This window comes from Thunnus albacares, chromosome 20, assembly GCF_914725855.1.
Source record: "Thunnus albacares chromosome 20, fThuAlb1.1, whole genome shotgun sequence".
Taxonomy (NCBI): domain Eukaryota; kingdom Metazoa; phylum Chordata; class Actinopteri; order Scombriformes; family Scombridae; genus Thunnus; species Thunnus albacares.
Genome location: NC_058125.1, coordinates 14,490,854 through 14,505,867, shown reverse-complemented (window position 1 = coordinate 14,505,867; position 15,014 = coordinate 14,490,854). Strand labels below are relative to the sequence as shown.

Here is a 15,014-nt window from a genome sequence, read left to right as displayed (position 1 = left end):
GACCTGTCGAGGCATGGACTCCACAGGACCTCTGAAGGTGTCCTCTGGTATCTGGCACCAAGACATTTACAGCAGATCCTTTAAGTCCTGTAAATTGCCATGGATTGGACTTGTTTTTCCAGAACATCCCACAGATACTCGATCAGATTTATATCTGGGGAATTTGGAGGCCAAGACAACACCTTGAACTCTTTGTCATGTTCCTCAAACCATTCCTGAACAATTTTTGTAGTGTGGCAGGGTGCACTATCCTACCAAAAGAGGCCTCTGCCATCAGGGAATACTGTTGCCATGACAGGGTGTACTTGGTCTGCAACAATGTTTAGGTAGGTGGTAAGTGTCAAAGTAACATCCATACGGATGCCAGGACCCAAGGTTTCCTAGCAGAACATTGCCCAGAGCATCACACTGCCTCTGCCACCTGCCTTCTTCCCGTAGTGCATCCTAGTGCCATCTCTTCCCCAGGTAAACGACGCACACACACCTGGTGGACCACATGATGTAAAAGAAAATGTGATTCATCAGACCAAGCCACCTTCTTCTATTATTCCATGGTCCAGTTCTGATGCTCATGTGCCCATGCCCATGTGCTTTTGGCAGTGGACCCAATGCATTGTGTGTTCTGACACCTGTCTATCATAGCCAGCATTAACTTTGTCAGCAATTTGTGCTACAGTAGCTCTTCTGTGAGATTGGACCAGATGGACTAGCCTTTGCTCCCCATGTGCATCAATGAGCCTTGGGTGCCCATAACCCTGTTGCCGGTTCACTGGTTGTCCTTCTTTGGACCACTTTTGGTAAGCACTGACCATTGCATACTAGGAACACCCCACAAGACCTGCCATTGTGGAAGATGATCTGACCTGGTCGTTTAGCCATCACAATTTGGCCCTTGTCAAAGTCACTCAGATCCTTACACTTGCCCATTTTTCCTGCTTCCAACACATCAACTTCAAGAACTGACTGTTCACTTGCTGCCTAATATATCCCACCCCTTGATAGGTGCCATTGTAATGAGATAATCAATGTTATTCACTTCACCTGTCATTGGTTTTAATGTTGTGGTTGATCTGTGCATATGAAGGGCATATGTATAATCATGTATAATATATAATGTCCCTTATGAAGATTTCCTACAAATTATCCAGTTCAAACCAGTCATTTGCAGTTGTTGCTTTTGACTTAAGGTTATAAACAGGTTTTTTAGGTTGATGTTAGGTACAAAATAAAACCTACATGGCCTGTGTGCACTTACAGCATGTTAAAGTCAGGGTGACAGCTCTGGAGGTGACAGGTAGTCTTAAAGCTCCATTATTTGCAATTTTTGTGGAGCTTGTGGCAAGCAGCGCTACATGTCAAGAGCTGTATGACTCCCATGAATCCTCCCATGCTGTTTTAGTGATGTTGACAAAAGACACAAAACTCACTGTTTTCAAACTAGCTACATTAGTACATTTCTTGCCATTTGTGCGCCACCCAATTTAGTCACATAATGACTAATAAATGATGAATAAATGAAACCTTATATAAAACATCAGGATACAGACATAACTCCCCAACTATAATTGATGGATACTGTTCAAAGTCTTCAGCACATGACTGAGGCTTTATGTCAGGCTGACATTATTACAATCAATGTAGTATTTAAGGAATATTTTCTCTGTGCCGTATGGTCCAATTCTCACTAAATGCTAGTGATGAGGCCTGAGGAAAGACCACCCTCCATCCTGCTAAGGGGACAGACTACAAAAGGTAATTCCCAATATATACATTTTCTGTACTTTGTATACGATATGCACAGTATGTCTATTCACTACAATATATTTTCTGTTTGTGCAGTGTGTTTGTATGAACCTGGAGGATGTCCAAGTTAGACATTATAAATTAAAGACAAATACAAAAATCAATGACATTAAGAAGAAGAGGCAGAAAAAAACAGTAGATAAAATAATACATTAAAAAAATAAAGTAAGTTCTATCTTTTCAAAAATAATTAATTGTGCATACACTCTTTATTTTGAAGACATTTTAGAGAGTTTTGTGAAATACGTAAAATCATTAAGAAAAAATTGGAAAAAGTTGGTAATCTTTTTGAAAAACAAAATTTGTGAATTTAAGATTTTTCATTATAACCATTACATTCACAATAAAACCAGTCGTACAGTCTCTGCCTTTAAAATATGCTACATCATCTTTAATATAAAGTTTAAAATTGTGTTTATGTTGGAAACTAAAATCTGACTGAAATTTGGCTGTAAGGTTACAATTGAGCAAGTATTGAGTGAGTGATTCATTTTCTTTTATACAAAAAAAAATTGTGGGGTATATTATGTAGGATTTTTAAATGTACTGTATTTATCTAGCCTTATTGGGTATACAGAATTTATATGTTAATGACAAAGTTTTTTACATTTTTTATTCCAGTCAGTATTCTCATTTATTCAATTCGATTAGTATTCTCTCATTGTTCTTCATTTTTAGAAGTCCTTACTGATGTATAAGTTCAGTTACTGGGTAGGTAAGTCCCTGTAGTGGAGAAAAGCCTGGTTACAGAGGAGGTCATGCATTTGAATAGATTCATTCTTGTTCCAGTAGTTAAAATATATGTAAAAGATCCAACATGGGACAATATAATGTAAGAAAACTTAACGTAGTGTTACCAGATTTTTGAAAAAGATGGAGTGCCGACAACAGTGCAGATAACATGCTGGAGCTTGAGAAAGTGTGCATTTATTACTGATTCAGGAAAGCTGAGAGCTGATTGGTTCAGATATTGAGAGGTTTCCACACAAAGAACATACTCTTTTTGTTCTTTTTAATTAGATAGGAGATGTCTTTGTTCCATTTCAAATTGTGAGTGGGTGTTGCCCCATACTATATGATGTAAATCAGCTGAGGTTTCCTTGACATCCAGATAGAGTGGGCCCTATGTTTCAAAGAAAATGCGCATTTAATGCAGCCCATTGTAATATAATTTACATTTGGTATTGTAGACATTGGTAAGGTTTTAAATGCATGCACTGATGATAATAGCTGCTTGAGAACACCCTGGTAGGCTAATTGTGTCTGAAAAAGATCCAGGAGGACAAACCTGAGGGCTTTTGACCAAACATGCTGGTGGCTGTGTCCAAGGTGTTACAGGCTTGTTATTTTTCAAAATGACAGTTAAGTGAATAGAGGTCATTGCTAAGTACTGGAGAGGGTTGTGCTGAAAATATTCTGAGTGCTGAACCCGAGTCACTGTTGGCAAACTGATGTCCAGTCTGATCCAACCCTCATGGTCGTATTGTGTATTTTGCAACGACTGGTTTGTATTTTTAATTCACCTAGACTGCTCTTTGATGATGTTCAAAGGCCATCGATACTTGGTAATCTAACGTTTAGTTTACATTTTATTGTTTTTTCTTCACATTTTGGGCAGATTACCAATTATATTTTGTTTTTTTGATCATGATGCAATAATGTAAGAGTGTAACATGCCCTTTTCATTTCAGCTACCTGGTGTGTTTAAGTAGGATGGCATGATGCCCACAGGTGCAGCACTGGAAGGGGAATGTGAAATTATGAGTACAGCTCCCACATAAAATATGTAAAAATTATTTATGTAAATACTGGATACTACATTGAACTTCCTTTTTTGGGAGATAGTCATTATTGTCACATCCACAATCTTTGTCTTGAGGCTTTCTTTCAGAATTAATATACTAAACAAATTCAGGGGTAAATTGAAATGACGGCATTTTAGAATATTCACATTTTTTAGGCTGAAAATGTTTCATTATTTGACTTAAAAATATATTCACCTTCCTAGCTAACACCTCCTGAATGAATGAATTACTTGAACACATCATTCAAAACTGAAATCATTCTGTTTTTTTAACTTAATTTTTCTTCATGACTGCTTTTAGCAAATGTATTTGCTCCATCAAAACTTGTTTCTCTTCTACTGACAAAAACAAATTATGTATCAGTGTCAATATGTGTTTCTTATGTCTTAAAAATTTGATCTATTTCTGTCTTTGTTATTTAACTACTTGTCAAAATGTTTCTGTAATTAATTGGATAAAATAAGGCAGACCTTGACTTTACAAATTGTCACAATAGACTTAATTTAACCACCAGAGGGCACTACATTAAAAAAATCTACATAAAATATCTGATTGTACTAATTGTAAAAGTCTGATTTTGGTAAATGACACCAAATGTATCTGGTTAAGAGTTAACAAACATGTGATTGGGTGGATTGCCTCAGGGCAAATCTTGGGTCAGACAGCGCAGAAATGAAGGCTCATGAGTTCCCTGATTCACTTTATGATGGAAGAGTATGGATTTTTACGTCTGTTTGTCCTGGTACTTATCCAGTATTACCAAGAGATGGTGATTAATCTGCCACTTACAGCAATATAATTCATGAGGGTGTGTCAGATGACAAACTCGCCACACCATCCAATATAATCCTGTTGGATTTTTTCCCTCCCTTTGCTGGAAGTATTTGAGAGATGCCATGTAATTTAATGGCTTTTCTTGGATGCCAGTGCACATTGTAAATCAAACTGTCCAGGCCTTGACTGCAGGAGATATTAATGTTAGTGTGATTTACATATAATGGGGAGGGTAAAAGAAATGGATTGATGAATATCTGTGAGGTACTGTATATTATTTATTGAGGATCATGACTGTCACATCATCATTGCCACTGAAATTCACATCTTGTAGGATGTGACGTGTGTCTGCATGTGTTCTTACCTAAAGGTTTTGGAAGCAAAGCAAATTTCCTTCAGTATTTTAGATCCCACTTTGCATTTTCTCATTAGTCTGTCAAATATTAAACTTTATTTCAAAGCTTCTCCATAACACAGAGGGATGCTTTTATTTCACTCCAAAGAATATGACCCTCTAATGAGGCATAGGAGAGTCCTTCATGCATCTGCCATGATATAATGAAGCAAATGATTTAAAGTCTCATTCTCACATGTAAGGCACAGTGTATTGTAGTGTGTACAATACACTGTACTGTATTATTGCAAAACCACTATTGCATCAAGGGTGTCAGCCAGGTTAAGTGCATGATACATGACAGGGAAATGTCAAGATGATCCTGCTGTAATTTAGTGATTCTTGCTTTTTTATACAAATTTATTTAAAAAGGAGAAATTTGATATCATAATGAAGAAATAACTCAGATCATCCAATCACAAAGGGACTGTTCTTGCTTTTCCGCCTTCTTGTGTTTCAGCAGAGGCCTCACAAAAAAACTCTCACAATACTGCTTCAGAGAGCTCTATTGTGTACATAGAGCCTACTGTACCTTGTTGCTCTTTTCTTCGTCTATGAAGAATGGCAAAAGTTTATGAAAAAAATGGCTGCAAAAAATGATCTACGAATAACATATCTTACAGTAGCCTAAATTTAATTTCATGGTGACAAGCAAATTCTCATGTTAACAATCAATCTACATGTCTAATTTGACAGACTGTGAGTCGATTTTGTAAAAGGTGTGAGGTTCGTAAGTGTAGTGGAAGATGTAAAAGCATCTGCTGCTATTCTTGTTATTGTTTTTAAATTAATTGCCACTGTTAAAGACTTTGTCTTAATGACATCATGTCATAGCCTCTCTAGAAGATAGCCTTGATGTTATGCTAATGTGTGTGTGGTGAAGCTAAAAACTATTCCCTTTATTTCAGTGCCTTATTAATATAGCACAGTACATTGCCCAGTGTAGTGTTTATTAAAGCACTAAAATATTGCTGTTTCCCACAGGTCAAAACACCAAGTTAAACTAATGCTGCATTCATGGCATGTCAGCAGAAGGGGAAATATCGCTATTACCTGCACACACAAGGCTAAATATAGCCTTTAGGATTTTTATTTTTTATTTTTATTTTATTGTGGTACGTATTTGTAGAATTTAACAATTTTTAACTAGATATAAAGAAACTACACTGACCTGGCCACACAGCCCATTTTAAATAGCTGCATGATCGATTGTTAGTCTTATATCATATTTTATTTTCATTGAACTACCCGCGATCGCCAGGTTGAGGACGCAGTTTACCCATAGGGTTTACCTGGCCGAACCTCGTTTTCGTTTCAAAATGGCGGAGAAGTGATAAAGGCGGCTGTCTTAAGTTCATCACATAGCACAACTCTCTCTCTCACTTTTAAAGTCTTTCGTTTATATTTTCCCAGCAATAAGGCGGGCTATTTAAACTTGTCATGCCCGGTATTTAGCTAGTTCTGTTGGCTACTGCATTAGCTGCTGCTAGCTAACCTTTTAATAACTTTGCTGTCATTTAGTATTTAGGACAGTTCACCGACTAGTGTTAATGTCACTTCAGGACAGCTTTGTGGAATAAACATGTCTCACCATGCTCCCTGTGACCTCTTGCCACAAACTTGCTTTTAAGAAGGCGAGTTTTCTTGGGACTACAGCAAATCCTGTGGGTTACCCTGCTGAGATGACTGGGATCTGTGCTTCCCTTCAACAAGGTGAGTTCTTCCTGGTCATGCTAATATGTGTGCAGTGTTTTGATGGCTGGCTTTGTTCAGCTATTGTTTGTGTGCTTGGCAATACCAGGTTAAGCTGCTCATGTCTGCCATATGTGCCTTGGCATCTGCTGTTTGCAATTTCTGACCTTAATCTGCTGCCTATATACAGTACCAGTCAATTGTTAGGACACACTTTCTCATTCAAGTGAATGGGAAGGTATGTCCAAACTTTTGACTGGTACTGTATGTATGTTTATTATTTGCTTGGTAATTGCTAATTCATTTCTTTTTATGTCTGACCTCATTTATTTGGTTGTTTGGCAACTGGATTTTGGTTTACATTATAGTGAAATATGAGCACTATTATTAAAGTATCATGAGTGTTGCTGGCTGAACTGCAGCATATTTTCACCAGGCTGTTGCTATAGTTTTTGGATGTCTGTTGGCTTAACTGCAAACTCAGATATGAGGTAGAGGCCTAAGGGGTAATAGTGTAAAGTGGGTTTAGGGATGTAAACATGTCTGTTGTCTTTCATATAGCGCACACACACATAATTATTTCCTTTTAATATTGCCTTCATGGTATAGTCTACATTTTATTATTGTCACACAATTTCTCCTCACACTTACTCTATCTGCTAAGTATTAGAAAAAAATACTTCAACTCATGGGTTTATATGACAGCTTGCTTTACCATTCTTCATATCATAATTACATCTAAACTGTTCTAGGGATTACCGCATGCTGCTGCATTCACTGCCACCCTTAAGCTTATATCCATGTACTGATGGCCATCTGCTGCTTATCAGTGCTACATAACATTTCAAAGGATGAGTTCCTCTGCTCCAAACAATTATTTTTTTGTGAGTTTAATATGTTTGAGTTAATAATTATTATCTGCTACATATCTGACATTTTTTCATCCATCTCAGTTGTAGCCTACAGTATGTTCCACTTGTGGTCAGTCACATAGCCAGGAGACATACATTCCACATAATAGCTGCTGTCTGACTATGTACTGTATTTGTTTTTGAGGAGGATGTTTATGTTATGTTTATTGTTATTTCCCAGTTTCTGCTATGCTGAGTTTAGTTCATGCTAGTGTCTGAGCCTTTATGTTGCGTGTGAGTTTGCTGCCTGAACTACCCTGCTGATATAAACTAGCCTGGTTTACCCAACTTGTCATTTACGGTATCAGGTTTCTGTAACAATTAGCCATCAGCTGGCTTTACACCACTTGCCATGAAGGACATAGCTGCTATGTCAAGGTCTCTGAGGAACTTGCTATAAGCAACACTCCACTCAAAATTAAATCTATGTCACTTAAAAAAAACAAAAAAAATAATGTGGGAACAAACATTTGGAAAAATATCCTCAAATGTATTGTTGACTGAACCCATTCACAGTAGAGGAAAAGGAGAACAGCAGAAAGTTGATGATGATGTAGACATAAAACCAGCCATTTGTGACTAGACAGTGAAGACAGTGCCTTACTAAACACACCACTACGAGGTTAGCCACACAGGCAGGAAAGAGACTATCACCCTTTCATGGAAAATGAATGAACCTCAGTAATTTAAAGGGAAGCTGGAGTAAATTCTCATGCGGGAGAGTCATTACTTTGATTGAGAACAGCTGGTACGATACTCTAGTTTCACCCGGTTTCACCCCAGGTTGCCCATTGTGGAAATGGTGCTCTCCATGGTGCTGAACTACTGGTTCAGTGGCATGACGCACCACAGTTTTGAGCTTAGTGTTACTCAGAAAAAGACCCAAGTTCCCTTAGTATGTATTTTATTCTACAGACCTTTTTGAAGTCCTTCTTTCAGTATAGATCAAGCACAATAAAACATGGAATGACGGGTAACTCTCATACAGCATGTGGTAGAGCTTGTAGAAGTCCAGAACCACTTGTATTGGGATAAAACTATGCTGTGTTTAGCATTTCTACAGACATTTGGAAATCTTTTTACACAGTCTTGTTCTAGACTTAGTAGTAATTACAGTGGGTAATTCGCCTCTGACATTTTATAGTCCAAACAGCTAATCGATTGATTGAGAAAATAATTGACAGAAAAATTGATAAGGAAAATAATTCTTAGTTGCAACCCTACGTCATCAGTTTACCGCACTATGAAGTCTCAGTAGGTTACATCACTGTTATATAATGTTATGAATAACACATTTCTTCATCTAAAATTCCTTTGCCGTTGTAGTTGTTCATGCAGGCTTACTGTAGTGTATTAAAGCCACAGTTTATCTGCCATGTCAAGAGCTAATCATATCACATTGCTCAACACTTTGTCCTCTACGTTTTTTAAAATGAGATGATGACTTAATTGACAAATCTGAACAAAGCAGAGAAATAGATCTCTCTCCAGCTTGTCCCCTAAAAGGTCATCTTCAGCTCCCTCACATCTACTTGTATTTTCTCAATCCATTGAGGAATTTAAAAAGTTTTCAGAGTCTTCCATCTTTTCAGTCAAGTAGAGCTTATGGTTGTGGCTTCACTGCGCAATCAAGCAGCTGCATTATTATCTCTTATCTTTGCCCCTGCACTGCACCCGAGAAGATGTGAGGGGAAGCATCTCAAAATAACTGATGCCGTGGAGTGTTTACCGTGAAAAGTCAGGCGTACCCTGACATTTGGGCACAACAACAACAAAAAAAGACAGTAATAAAGAGAAATTGCTGCTGCTCTCCTGGTTAATGGAAAAGGTGAAATCCTTGGAGTTGTTTCAAGGTGCTGAAACAGTGTTGCTGGGGAGGTCAAAGTTGCAGTAATTAGATGTGATCCCTACCAGGCAGTGCTGCAACGATTGGACTGTTTTATCAGTATCCTGTTTAATCTATGCCAAGGGTGAACATTTTGGATTGAATAGACCTGCAGTGGTTTTATAGAGTCGTAGGAGGGGGGGGGGGGGGGAGTCTCAAAACACTATCTCCAAGTCCTCAGGGCTTTATGGCAAGGGAACAGTAAACCTGGAGAGCAATAATATTTATCATAGGTTTAATGACAGCTATTTGTGTCTCAAGGCTTCAGTCATCCGCTCTGAGTGTTGCATTCTTAAAACCTTAGCAGTTAAAATTGTAATGTTATTCCCATCTCAGGATGTAACAGTACCACAGTCAAATCCCATGACGGAGAACAAGGTAAACTGAATATACTGTGGTAGCTCAAGAGTTTCTTTCTTTCCAAAATGTCTAAAATTCATATTTTAGTAACAGAAACAAAACAAATGTGGGCATAAATAAACATCAAGCAAAACTAAAACTAGACACAGAAATTATTGTTAAACTGTTATTTTTGTAATACTCCTTGTTGATAATCGCTCTGCTTGATTAGTGCCACATGTCAAACTGTGGATGTATCTAGGGCTGCAACTAATGCTTATTTTTATTATTGGTGAGTTGTTTTGTCCAAAAATAGTCAGTAAAATAATTTGTCAGAACCCAAGCTGACTTCTGTAAGTAGTTTTGTCGGAGCAACACTCCAAAGCCCAAAGGTATTACATTTGTAGTTATATTAGAGCAGCGAATCTTCACATTCTGAGAGGCTAGACACATCAAATGTTAAATATTTTCCTCGATAAATGGCTTTAATGATTAATCGATTATCGATTGTACAGTCAAGTACAATACATACACTCATACACACATTCATAGACCATACACATGTACTCTGTCACTTATTTGTTTAGCTGTTTTAATGTGACAACATCGGTTGCATCGCTTCTTCTTATGTGACAATTTACCTGTTTGGTCCCTAAATGAAATTGTTTGTGATGAATTTTCTGTCAGCTAATCGATTAATTGACAAATTGTTTCAGTCCTAGATCCTCCTAAAATTCTCCTCAATGTTCTCCTCTTTGCAAGTTTGAGCACATTAGATGTTGGAGATGCATAATATGTCTCTGACACATCACTCAGTGGCGATATTAACATTTTAGATTGTAGTTAGATTAGACTGCAGTCATTGCTTTAATGACCCTTTGGGAAAGTAATCACTTTCACATTAACATGCAGGCATTCACATTAAAGGTGAAATGATAAATTGCACTCATGTTTCCTGAAAACATGTTTTGTATAGTATCAAATTGCAGCTCTAATTAGTCAGAATTAACACATTGTTAGAGTCTGTTCATTCACTTCCCTTCTGTATCAGTCAGAAAGTTGTCATTTCCATCTCATGCATAACATGAGGAGGATATTTTGGCCCTTTGGGTTCTATGACACGTCTAATAAATCTTACACTGTCTCTCTTGGTCAAGTATTCCATCACTGTGCCAAAACAGGTGGGCCATATTCTTGGCGAGACGTGCCCCCCCCACCCCCACCCCGTCCACTGAGCAGTCTGTCCTTTAAGGGCTGCGTCCTTGTCTGCCTGTGTCACTCCCCACAGGGACTGATGTGATCTGACTGACAATGGCGGTTTGTCTGCCAGGTACTATCTTATAACCCTGCTTTATATGAAAGAACAAATAAACTAGCATTGGCATATTGACTGCAGAAACCAGCATGAGTCACTGTTCATCATTTTTATTTCAGCTGTTTGGCAAACTGAACAGATCAAATGTTGTATGGCTAATTATACAGAAAATGAGATGTCTTCCTGGTAATATCAATAGTTCCAATTAGATTAACAGTTATGTAGCAGTTACTAACCAAAACCTTTTTGTGATCCTTTTAAAAACAACATCTGATACACCATCTATAAAGAAGTGCATTATTACAGGCTTTAGTTTAGATGTTGACAGGGACCATAACATGGAAGTGAATTGACACATTTCAGAAAAGGTAAGGAATGTTTAAAAACAAGTTTCAATGTTCCTTGTCATTATGTTGTACATTCTTTCAGTGTCTTTGATAATTAGGGTGTAATTAAATATATAATATGTATGTGTTTTCATCTTTTCCTCCATTTGCATCAGCAGTAATTGCTAGCACTTAACGTCTACTGGCTTTTGTCTTTTGGCATTTGCTCTACTAGTGGGGTATGTCCACATTCTTTATTTATCAAATTGCTGTCCTCTTGCTCTCTACCAAGACACAATAATGTGATAAAAAAAAACAAAATAGGGGCAATCTGAAGAGTCTGGATCAAACCAGCAAAACATATTCACTGTCAGTAGCAACAGAAGAATAACACTTCATTTTATCCATTAAAGACATTTTTTTAAAATTCTTTATGTTCTTGTTGCTGTTACAGATAACGTTTGATATTCCTTAAGAAAAAATACCGTCTAAGATAACATTATGCACTTTGCCATCAAAATATAATCACACAAAAGTCAGATCTGTAACCACATGAGAACCATACCCAGTCACATTTTATAAATCATAGCAACACTGGATAAAGCTAAGAGGCCCCAGTCATCAGTCACTAACATAGACTCTCAAAAACATTACAGACAATATGTTACAAGCTAACAGCAGCATACTGCAATAGAGTGTACACTTCATGTATCCTATTTACAAAATGTTCTTTTAGAGGCGATGTGAGAAAACCACAAACCACCATAACGATCAAGTGAATCTACAAAACGGAGCTATACCTAGTACTGAACATATAGAAGAGAAAAGTGTTACTTTCTTCCGGCTGATATGTTTTCTTCCTTTGAGGATACTCTTAACAAAATGTCATGAATTATGTTAAAAATGTTACATGAATTATATTCTATTAAGAGTGTTAGTTGTCCATTATGACAGGAGACAGATCAACTCTTTTAGATCAACACTTTTAGATTTCCTTTAGTTGAACTAAAGCAAGTTTATTGACAGGGCGAATCAAAGCACAGTTATGCAGAAAATAATCCACTCTATCCTCAAAACACGGTTCCACACATTGGCAGTCCATTGAGTCAAATGTGCAGCGTTTGCACACATTCCAAAGACGTGAATTTATTCACATGGTTATCAGATCACAGGGTTTAACTCCAACAAACTGAGAAATCCTACAGTATGTGTGAACTGATTTTTTTTTGAAGTCACCAAATTTCCCTCCAAGGCATGGAAGGCAAGTGAGCTGATATCTCTGCAGCAGTTTCAGCAGGTCTGTTTTCAACCCAGCAGCAGCACAGTCCAAGCCAGACAAGCCAACATGGAATCCTCGGATATAATCCACTTTTGTCTCTGATTTCTGTGCCTTTACATTGCTTTGTCTCATTTCTTTTCCACTTCAAGAAAAAATGTAGGTGTCACACTTTGGCAAATGTCTAAATTAAAATGAGTCGAATCACGTCTTGATAAGGGCAGAGGTGTGTTGATCCACAGTCCATAGATTCTACAAAAGCTGGAAACCTTCAAGTGGTAAAGCTGTTGGTGTAAAAGCAAAGGCTAGTGCAAGCAGCAAACTTGAAGGGTGTAAGCAGGTGAGTTCAGCTGGTGAACTTCTAGCAATGGCATTTGAGTCACTGGACTCATCCAGTTGATGATTCTGGGGGGAAAGACCACAGTGTTAGTGTTGAGTGGAAAGTTGACAAAAAATATTTCCATCCACCTGTTTTTATGTGTATATTTAGTTTGCGCATAAAAAAAACCTGATTGGAAACACTGGATATTTGAAAAGAAGTTGAAATATTGCAAAAATCGGTTTTACACTCAGCTGAGGTGGAATAATTGGTGTATTAACAAAAACAAAATGCGATAAACTGACCTAAGGCCCCTTTACACTGCCATTTTGGGCTGTTTGAGATGAAAGTTGACAGTTGTCAGAGCAATGTGGTAAAATCTTTGGGCTGCAAATGTTAACACAGTGTTCATTTGCACTTAGTTGTTTTTTGTGGAAAATGGATAAAATGTTGAAAAATTCAAATTCCGTTGTGCTGTAGAAAAAAGATAAATTGAATTTATATAAATGTTTATATATTAAGAAAGTAGAGGCACTAGTAATTGGAAAAAATGGCTCAGACCCCAGAGGGTTAAAGGCGCCTTTAGTGAAATAAATTTAATTTAAATTATGACGCACATGAAGCATTTGAATTAAATGTCACTCAACCTTCCCCTCCACCGAGGAGACAGAAAATGACGGCAGATGAAAACATCAGATCTGTGTAGACCGATGAGGAGACTGTAACATTCCTCAAATTAATACATGAAACAAAGGTAAATGCCATATTTCCATCATGTTTTCCATCATTTAAGGTTTGACTTTAATTGAATCTCCTAATGACTATAGTGGACGGAAAGGCACACTAATTAGAATCTACTTTTTTCTAAAAATTTGGTTAAAACTTGAAACACAGATACATCAGTTAAGTGTTGCCATATTATTCAACTGTTAAATAACATGAAATGGCAGTACAGAAATGCTATAAAGATATGTGTGTTTGCAGTGTCCCAATTACAGAGTGAGTCTACCAGAGAGCAGAAAGGCTAAAAAAATGTCAAGCTCAGAGCATATCTTTGTTCTTTAACAACCAATTTAAGGTTTCCTTTTCAAAATATTTGAATATGTTATGTGTATATGTTAAAAAATAAATATGTTTTGCCTGATTTTTTTGTAACTCTCAAATATCATTGTTTGGGCTCTAGTAGGACCTTGCATGAAATGTATAGAATAGTGTTTCTTACCACACACTGAGCAGTATCCACTGTTAGGTTTGACACCAGTTTTTGAGCCTAGAAGGAAGAAAAAAGTCAGAGAAACATTAACTTTCATTCTCTTTTAATTGGGTTTCCCTATCTTTCAAGATCACAGACTGGCTGATGGTGGTGCAAAAATGCTATGAGATATACAACAGCCGGCTTCTCTGACAATATTATTCATTTAGCCAGTCTTGAAGAAATTGTCTTGGCCTGGAAGTTGGAACTGCAGTTAAGGGAGGGGCCGGGCATAGTCTTCAAAGTATGACAAGGTCAAGCAAAACCATTACTGCATCAAGCCTAACTCCCACTGCCACAGTTGTGAAGCAAAATACTCACAGCAACAAAATTTATGATAATACTTTCAGTTCACACCAATTCCCATAGTTTAGACCTGCAGGGACCTCTTTGTATAATCATCCTCCTCAAGCAAGATGCGTAAGATTTGAGTGTATGTTTGTGTAAAAGTTTGTCTGCGGTCCTGTTTGTGCCAGCTTAAGGTTATGACAGTTCAATACATTGAAACTCTTTTCCAGACTGCTCTAAACCTTTTTAGCCACACATAAAAATACCCACATGCATTTGCACATAGCCACACACAAACAAATACACACTCGTAGATACAGAGATGGAGTACAGCAAATGGTAAAGTGACTCTATAGTAGTTTGGGAACATAATAAACACTCCATGCATTGGTTCTTAAGTAGAAAGAAGGCTAAGAAGCAGGATTCGGGAGAAGAATGATTAATTGCTCTATAGGAGGTCTTTCCTCCTGGAGGATGTTTTTACTGGTGATAAATCATATTATCGCTATTAAAAGCCAATATGATAAATTGTCACACTTAAAGTATGTGATATTATCTCATTTAAAAATATAGCCCCATAGTATTTATCAGAGGAGAATAGCAGAGGTCTGAAATGTGTTTGTGAAGCCAAAAAG

General features: G+C 37.3%; 1 protein-coding gene across 1 annotated transcript in view; it reads right to left on the bottom strand.

Moving 5' to 3' along the window:
* Nucleotides 1-9,673: 9,673 nt before the first annotated feature.
* gfra1b (gdnf family receptor alpha 1b) overlaps nucleotides 9,674-15,014 on the bottom strand; it is a 30,070-nt gene continuing 24,729 nt past the window's right edge. The window contains exons 9-10 of the mRNA XM_044338015.1: nucleotides 14,062-14,109; nucleotides 9,674-12,925 (exon numbers count right to left, since the gene is read on the bottom strand). Of these exons, the coding sequence (XP_044193950.1) occupies nucleotides 12,773-12,925; nucleotides 14,062-14,109 (201 nt within the window). The 3' untranslated portion in view covers nucleotides 9,674-12,772. The remainder of the gene's footprint in view (nucleotides 12,926-14,061; nucleotides 14,110-15,014) is intronic.